The 9,089-nt window shown below is 40.1% G+C and overlaps 1 protein-coding gene across 2 annotated transcripts; it reads left to right on the top strand.

Annotated features, from left to right (window-relative positions):
- The first annotated feature begins 2,813 nt into the window (after nt 1-2,813).
- Nucleotides 2,814-7,194, top strand: TMEM100 (transmembrane protein 100). Of its 2 annotated transcripts, none has more exons than XM_012460461.2 (3): nt 2,814-2,903; nt 4,402-4,512; nt 5,971-7,194. In XM_012460461.2, exon 3 carries the CDS (start codon nt 6,036-6,038, stop codon nt 6,438-6,440), a length of 405 nt encoding a protein of 134 aa, XP_012315884.1. In that variant the 5' UTR covers nt 2,814-2,903; nt 4,402-4,512; nt 5,971-6,035; the 3' UTR covers nt 6,441-7,194. The 2 variants fall into 2 exon arrangements, with proteins under 2 accessions (XP_012315884.1, XP_012315885.1); XM_012460462.2 differs by lacking the exon at nt 2,814-2,903 and adding an exon at nt 4,006-4,046.
- The last annotated feature ends 1,895 nt before the right edge of the window (nt 7,195-9,089 follow it).

Below are 9,089 nucleotides of genomic sequence, written 5' to 3'. Positions count from 1 at the left end.
CCAGGCTATGAAGTATAGAAAGGAGTGGCAAAAGGGTGAGGTCATTATGATCCCTTCCCTTCTCCTCCCTGAAAAAAAAAAAAGTATTGTGGTTTCCTGCAAGACCCAGAATACGTGACCCATGGCTCACTCACTAAGGGAGGCTGACACTAAGAGTGTGCATTTGTCTTAGAAAAGAAAGTGTCAGCCCAATTGGAGGTAACTCTCGAACTTTGGGTTTTCTCATCTTTGGCCTCCAAAGAATAACATACATAAATATAAAATTCTATGCAAAATGTATGAGGTTGCATCAGAATGACAGGAGTTTCAGTGCATATTCTGATTTTGAGACAAGAAAATCAATTCTTCTCATCTGAGGCCAGAATGACAATTAGTTCTTGTTGAAGTGAGAGATTGCTTACTCAGCTCTATTTTTTTTATGTTTATGTGAAATTTCATAGTCACTCAGAACAAAATGGGGTAAGAGAATGGGGATTGTAATGTGCTTCTAAAAGATGTATGTTTCCATTTCTATATTCACAAGGATCTTATGAGATTCCCATACTTATAAATAGACCACCAATTAGTAAAATATATATTTATATCTAAGGCCCATTCATTGTTCCTCTTGGTAATATCAGAATTCTCTATTTAATATCCTAGACCTCAAAGAAAAGTGCTTTGGAGGAGCAAAAAAGGAAAGGGGGAATAATAACATGACCTGTTATCCAAAATGAACACACAAGCACGGATCACTTTTCAAAATGTCCATGATTTCAGAACATAAATGCAGACACACCCTTAAAAGAAGCATTAGAGAGGAGAAAACCTGGCCAGCTTCCCAAATCTCACTGCGTCCAATTGGACTGGGTGATGACCAAGATCAAAGGCATGTGATTGGACAGAGGTGATTGGACAGAGGGCCAGGAGGAACTGGCATCCTCAAGGCTGCTGGAAATCAGCCAGCTCAAACATACCAAGCACAAGCAAATTGGAAATTAAGACAGGCCAGTAATCGAATACACATGGGGCTACACTTCACGAAATGCAAACTTTATGTGTTCCCAAAGGAGAAATTTCCAGGTCTTCAACAGCATATACCCAAAAGGAAAATCAAAACATCCCCTTTTGCAACCTAGAGCCTGAATCTTTGGCTTTCACTTCAGGGAAATGGGCAAAATGACCTCTTTGTCATAGTACCCATCATGCTCCCTGCCCTCCTCCACTTCCAGACCCCTCTCCCCTAAGTAACTTTGTCTCTCATCTACACACTTTCCAACCCCATACAAAGATTACAAATTCTTTTCTGTAGGTTCTGATTCACAAAGGGAGAGCATCAGAATGGGGGCTTTGGATAGAAAAAACCTTGAAAATGAGTGTCTGAATAAAGATATAAAAAGAGAAAAGTAAAGGAAGATATTCTTTTCAAACCTGATGCCCTTTAAATATGTATATATGGATATTTTCGTAGAGGAAAAGAGAGTAAAATCCAGCAGCATTTAAGGGATTTCCTCTCACCAAATTGTCTCCGGTCCCTTAATTTTGTTTAAGCCTTGCTGAGTACTTTGTTCACGGTCCCTAGTGTGGTGATTTGCATCCCCCTATCTGTGTTGCTGTTTGCGGGGCAGGCAGCTGTCTCAGTCTAACTCTAGCTGGGAAAGGTAAGGATCTTTGCTTTGCTGTTTGAAAGATCTGGGAAGGAAATGTCGAATGCCTAGGTGGGTTAGGGGCATAGATAGAATTCATTCATTGGAGGCTTTGAGAAAAGTTCTCCAAACTTAAAGGAGTCTCCTAAAGCCATGTGCTTCAGAAAGAACTAGAGAGATTTCCTCTTCCTTGTGAAAAGAGAGGGCTTGCAGAAATAAGGCTGGTTGCATTGTAGATGCAATTTTGCATTTGGGGGCAGGTGTCCCTGAAGGGATCCACAGGGGTGTTTCATACGTTATAGACACAGAGTGGAAGGAGGATTATTCCTTCCATTCAGCGGCAACACTAGATCACTAGGAATTCTCTTTGAATTTCAATTTGAAGAGGTAAAGTCAGTTAAAGCTGCTTGTGTCAGTGGTTAGGATAACCACTGATACAATTCCTGCTTTATGCCAAAGCTTTCTACTTCTTTAAATTTAACGCACAAATCATCAGTCGTCTACTCAGAGTCTAGAGATGTGTATCTGCATATCAAGGCAGGTGCATACACCCTGGAGCACTGGAGTAAATGAGGCACCTGAGCCTGACAAGGCTGAAGAAAGCTTTGGTACTGGAAGTGACTACAGACCAGCCCATGCTCCCAGGGCACAGACACACTCACTGTGCCTCATTATAGACTCAGCCAAGGACTCACCATGGGAAAAGGTGCCATTGTCCTCTCTCTAGAAGGTCAGTTTGTGCACCTTTAGCCTTGGTAACAGGAAAGCATGCTTTTCAACAAAATAAGGTGATATTCAGAGCTTTGGTACAGTTATTGGGCTATCTTGGGAGGGAAGTAGTACTGGAAAGTAGAGGGGAATTGTGGGTAAGAGGACTGCTCTTTTAAGGAGCTTCTCAAGAAAGCTTCTCTTTTAAGGAGCTTCTCCATTATACATAGCCAGCGGCCCCCATCTCACCATCTTCCCGGGACAACTTTGGCAAAAAAAGTATTCCTGACCCTCAACACCAAGTGACAGCGGTCCTCGCGGATGAAGGCTGTCTCTTTAGGTCTGACATTCTTAAAAGTGTGAGGATCATGGTGACCAAGGCCTTCTAGGTACTTGCCATGACTCCCCCAAGTCTCAGGGACTTTTCAACTTTATGTTGTATAATGACATAACCCTCTCTCTGGCTTTCATTCTAGAATAAACAACTGCTGGTCCCTCTCCTGTTGTGACAAGTCGTCCAGGTATTACTACAAGGCAAGGCTGGGGAGAGTGTGCTGTGCCAGAGGGGAGGTAAGATGTTTGAGAGCATCCAAGCCCTTTGCCAGCAATTAGAAAAATCTAACAATTTGTTTTTCTTCTAACAAAGAAGGAAAACAAATCTCTTCCAACAGTTAATTTGGATTTGTGGTTCACAGTATTAATTCAAAGGGGTTATTAACACTTGTGCAGATGAAAAAATGAGGATGAAAAACTTTTAACTACAAAGTATAGGATGAGCTCCCAGTATTACCTTTTCTCCTCAAAAAGACAATCTAGGGCTTTACATATTTCGAGTTTTTAAAAATTTCACAGATTGTCTGTAAGAAAGCGTAAACCTATAAAGCCACTTTTTAGGTATATGGGGGGGAAATAGATGTCTAACTTCATTGTTTGAGTGTATGAGGTGTCAAGTTATACACGTTTGAATGTTTAAAATACCATGTTCCTTAAAGTGAGCCAAGGAACAGAGATCTCAACATAGGTAGGGAGCTTGTTACAGACCTACTGAATCAGAATCTGAATTTAGCAATCTCCCCAAGTGGTATATGTATCCATTAAAGATTAAGGTTCAAACCAGGGGTTTCTCTGTTACTGTGTGACCTTTGTCAAATCACTTAACCTCTCTGAGCCTGTTTCCTCATTTATGAACTAGTGAGAATTAATGTTAATGTGTGACACGTCTTAATATTGTGCCATCTCCAGAGTAGGTGCTTTGTAAATGGTAGCAATTATCATGATGGTGATAATCTTGGTACTGGTAAAGTTACCTCCTTGGAAAAGCAGTAAACAATCATGTTTAAATCAACATGACTGGCTTTTCCCCTTAATCACAAACATTTGTGCCTCCTACCCTCATTCCTAAATGAATTAACACTGAACAAGTGGGGATTTAACCTTCAGTTGACTATCACGCACATATAAATAAAGAATAATGGGAAAACGTAGGAACATGGATTTTTGCTGGCTTAGAGACTGAATTCAGCTGCCCAATGACTTCACAGCTGTTTCTGCTGCCCTGGAGTGTCTGTCCCCTCCACTCTGTCCCCTCAGCCGGGTCTGCAACACTGACTCTGGGATTTTCTTATAAAAATGTCTGATGGACTGATGGACGGGAGGAAGATCTGGAGGTCGGCAGGGGAAAAAATGAGTCATTCAAATTCACAAAGCAGACCGGTTAGTAAATACTGCAAGAGAAATAAAAGTAAAAGCTAGCTTCCGTCTCTGAGGAACCTGTAGAAATGATTTGGAGTTATCATGTCACTGAGCAAAGTTGGGGGAAGCCAAAACTCAGAATCTGCTGGCAAGGAAAAGAACGAAGGGAAAAAAAAATGTTAGGGAGGGGCAAACCGGAGGGGGAGGGAATAAAAAGACAGAGGGAGGGAAAGACAAGCGTCATTTAGGAACAGAGGTAGCCTGAAAGAAGCAGGAACTCTAGGATCCCCAAAAAAAGACCCTATACTATAGTAAAGTATTTTTACATCTTTCCTTTTCCCCAGAAGAGATTCCTAACCTGTCATTTTATTGACAGCCGAGCTGTTAGAGGCTCTTTCCCAGAAGTTGGACAAAGAGGCTCAAGCGTTGCTGTTTCTTCCCTTCCAAGTCAAGTTGTTTCTTTGGTAATGGACTGCCTCTCTCGGAGGTGAGTATAAGTAATTTGGGGACAGATATTGATTTTCAGGTTAGCCCAATCTCAGCTTTGGGGTGAAGATAATTTTTCCGACATAATCTCAAATATCTTTTAACTGGTCTCACCAGTAATTAGGGTGTCATTGGACAACAGTGACTAATTAGTTTGGTAATTAAAAATGACATGTGAGTAGGCAGCTGTAATATTTAGTTTCATTGCTCAGGGAGTGATATTTTGACTTTCCAGGGTAGGGAAGAACTATCTGATTTGGAGTTGAACGTGTTTTCAGTGGATGCTTAATATATTCAAAGTAGTAATCTCATTGAAATGGTCTCAAGTATCTTTCTTTAAATTTGTTCAGTAACTACAACTGCTCAACTGTGTAGCAGCTAGACAGCTTTTTGAAAATGGAAGACAGTGACTTAACATGTCTGAGCAGCAGACAAGTTTTCACTGATTTCTCATAGACAGCATTTCAACCAGATGCTTTTGATCAAAAGTCCCAAGCTTTGTCCTGAAATTTTCAGGTTCAAAATACTTAGAAAGGGTCATTGCAGCAAAGGCATGGGGGGAAATGAAGTTTGTGAAATTTTCCTGAAAACCTAGCATGCTTATTTGTTTATGTATATTGTAGTATACATAATATGGAAATTTTGCATTGAGCTTAATAGAAAATTTGTGAATTGACAGCTAATTACTCTAATAATTGATTTTATGTGTGCCAAGAGAAAGCACAAAATTATAACCCATGAAGGGGTTGAATTTTTGTTCTTATTTTTCTCTTTTCTAGCAGAGTGGAGGATATTGTTACATTTCAGATCACAAATCCCTACCTCATTGTCAATGAATTTTTTGCTGAATTGTCCACCTGAAATGGGTAAAAAAAGATCCCAGGAAGCAGGTTGCACTGTGTTTAATAGTAACACAATAAAGACTTGTTGTCTGTCATTCGATGGAGAAGAACATCATTCGTTGCTGGCTGCTTGCCTTGACATTGATTTTGTGGGCAGTGAATGGGTGATAGTTTGGAATGAATGCATGTTATGTCCAGCAAGATTGGCAGAGTCTGAGTTGCTGTAAGTTGTGGAATTAATGGTGCAAAATATCGTTTGTAATATATTCTCCTTTTGAATGAGACCGTCTTTGGATTAGGATTCAGGCATTTCTGTGTGTTTAGAGGAAAGAGAAGCAATAGACAAAGCGGAACAGCTTTTAAAACATTTGTAGACCACCAGGGTATATTAAACACTGTGAGTGCTTCCTGCTTTTTCTGTCTTCCCTTCATGTTCATTTGCTTCATCTTATTTTTTGCCTAAATGCAAAGAGAATGCAACCAATTCAAAAAAAGAGTAAAGTTGCTTTTCACATGGATCTGTGCCTCCTGGAAAGGAGGTGCCTCCCCAGCTTTTTATTTCTGCTTGTAGGGTTCATTCTGATACATGTAACTGACATCTTCTGTTATCTTCACAGCTTTCACCCTGGTGAGACTGTCCAGATCTAGTCTGTAAATCCAGCTTAGAGGCACTGTTGTAAAAATGACTGAAGAGCCCATCAAGGAGATCCTGGGAGCCCCAAAGCCTCAAATGGTGACAATGATGGAGAAGAGCCCCAAGAGTGAAGTCGTGGTCACCACAGTCCCCCTGGTCAGTGAGATTCAGTTGATGGCTGCTACAGGGGGCACCGAGCTCTCCTGCTACCGCTGCATCATCCCCTTCGCCCTGGTTGTCTTCATCGCTGGCATCGTGGTCACCGCGGTGGCTTACAGCTTCAATTCCCACGGCTCCATCATCTCCATCTTTGGCCTGGTTGTTCTGTCATCTGGACTTTTTTTACTAGCCTCCAGTGCCTTGTGCTGGAAAGTAAGACAAAGGAGCAAGAAAGCCAAGAGACGGGAGAGTCAGACAGCTCTTGTGGCAAATCAAAGAAGCTTGTTTGCTTGAGACTGAATGGGCTACTGGGCCTAGAAAACCTGCTCTGACTTTGTCAACCAATTCACCTAGAGCCGTGGTGGGAGAGAACAGACTTGGTGTCAGAACAGACTGGAAGAATGGGGGTGGGAGGGTGGAGGGGCTTCTCCTTTGTGAGGAATGACTCATGTCTGATTAATGACAAACTTAACCCTAAGGGCTATTTCTGAGACTGAAAAATCAACTTTCTATCTACATTAAACATTTTGGGGGTCACGGGAGTGCATGGAATTAGACAGCGTTTGGTTCACCCTGTAAAGTAGCCAAGGAAAGATGGGAAAATAACAAGATAGGCCTGGCACACTAGACATTTGCCTCCAAAAGAAATAACTCACACTCTTAAGATGTATCATAAAATTGTTCTGCCAAGGATCTAAATTGCCTTGGACTTTGTATATGTCTATGAAATTCTGTGATTTATTTTCAATACATTGATTCACTGGCATCTGCTTTTATTTTTCACTTTTAATAACTCATCACTGGTGGTACTTTATCTTGAAGAGTAAACTAATATTTTTTATATTTTACCATTGGACAGTTTTAGCCAGTTGTAATGATGTGTCAGAAGTAAAGAAAAACACATTAAAGGTATAGCTAATAGATGCTGTTGGGTTTTAAATTAATATTAAAATAATCCAGTAGAGCACTTTTGATGATTTTTATATAAAAGTCAAGTATATGTTTCATTTAGAGTAATAAATACTTACTGCTGCTAAAACTTCTTAAATGGTTGTTTCCATTGTTTTTTTATTGCAGTTCTAAATTGCCATCTTCCCTTCTCTCATTTGCAAGTTCTCAATTGTGTTTCTCTCAAATGGACAGGTTCCTTCTTCTTTACTGGAGGATTTGTGTTTTTATCATATCAATTTTTCATTACTTCTGAATAGTCTTAATTACGTTTACTAAATTCTAAATGAGTTCTATGCTATTATAATTAGGAAATCAATGTCTTGGGTAAGGAACTTTATAATGTACTATTAAATGTATATTATATTTTTATTAAATCAGTTGTTAATTATTTGCTTAACACATACGCCAGCACCAACTCTATGCCAGGCACATATAGATTCTCAGGTTGCTTACTCAGTGAGATCTAATACAATGCAAATAAGGTTACTGCTTGAATTCTTCAGTGGACATTGAGCTAGTCCGCAGCTAGGACTCTACCCTGTAACTCCAGCCAGAAATATAGCTCATTCATGTAGTTTAAATCACCTTAAACTAGAATAGAAAGATAGGCATGAAGATTTCTTAAAACTTGGAAAACAAAATGAGCCTAGCATAGCACATTCATTGAAAGTCATTCTATCCAGGAATTTAATTAAACATGGCAGGAGCTCCCTTGTGCTCATGTAGTTTTGGTAAGTGGAAATACCCTAATGACTTTGCAGGGCAGATGGTGTCACAAACAGATCAACATTCCTCCCAACCAAATGCAAGTTATGGGACTGTGCTCATTTCAATGAAAGTGAGTCTGTGCCTTCACGTGCCTCTTCTCTGTGCAAAGATATTCAAAGCCCCCGCACACCCATTGCTGTAAGAAGAAATTTCTCAGACAAGTTTCAAGATTCTCCAGTCTGATCCAAAACAGTATCCAGTTTTCATGCTCACTCTAACCCCAAAGACTCCTTATGAGTTAGGCAGAATAGACTATTCACCATTCTTGCACCTGGCTCTAGTTTTCCTGCCTCTATATCTGTCCAAACTTGTGTTTTCCCTCGATTATAATACCATTGTTTCATTGATCTTAATCTCCCCAAATCCTGCTTCTCATGAGCACTCAGCTCAAATGCTACCTCTTCCCAGAAGTCTTCCCTTTTTTCTGAAAGTGAATGTTCTTTCACAAGTTCATCTTTTATTCTCCGATGGCACCTTTTATTTTCTGTCATGTTGGTGGTGTAAGTTTTATTTTTATTCCAAAGCTTCCTTAGAAGTGTGTGATAGAGCTTCTTTTTAACCCTAGTGTGATGCCTAACATAATGTCTTACGCAGATTAAGTATTCCGTAAGTACCTAATTATGGTGTCAAATGAGCCAAAGAGTAAAAACTCAAAAAGTGAATGGTTTATCCAGAATTATAGTCCATTCTAATCTCTTTAAACAAAAGAAGTTTTGTTCTCATTTTTCCCCCAAAGGGCTTATCTCACTCTCTATTATGCCTCCACTGTAAGCAGCAGTTCGAGGTTACTCTATGCTTCTCTAGCCTGACCTGTCCTTCAAAATGCGTGAAAAGCAAACTCATGAATTATTTCCGGCCACCAGGGGGCCCCGTGCTGCTATTTGAGTCCCATAAGAAACAGTTCTGTGGAAAGACCTCAACTGTAATGACCGAAATGGGATTAAATCTCCTAAATGTGAGGAGTTGGCCATTTATCCCACCCTTACTCACTTTGGTAAGCCACTTCACGGTGGCTATTTCGGGGTTCTCTTACTATGGGAAAGACTTGCTCTGTTTAGGGAGCTTCCAGTCACAGTAAAAGGTATATACTGTTACAGAGCTGTAAGGCGCAGACAGTTCTGCATACTGTGAATCCCAACTCTCATAAGGAGAATAAATCTAAGCTGGGATTACAAATTATTATGATTATCTCATAACATGTCTTTATTGGGAAAGGTCTATTTA

The sequence above is a fragment of the Aotus nancymaae genome, unplaced genomic scaffold (genome assembly GCF_030222135.1).
Source record: "Aotus nancymaae isolate 86718 unplaced genomic scaffold, 86718_ANA_hifiasm-v0.15.2.pri h1tg000072l, whole genome shotgun sequence".
NCBI classification, from domain to species: Eukaryota; Metazoa; Chordata; class Mammalia; order Primates; family Aotidae; genus Aotus; species Aotus nancymaae.
Note: the sequence above shows the minus strand (reverse complement) of the source record. Positions and strands in the feature narration are given on the sequence as shown.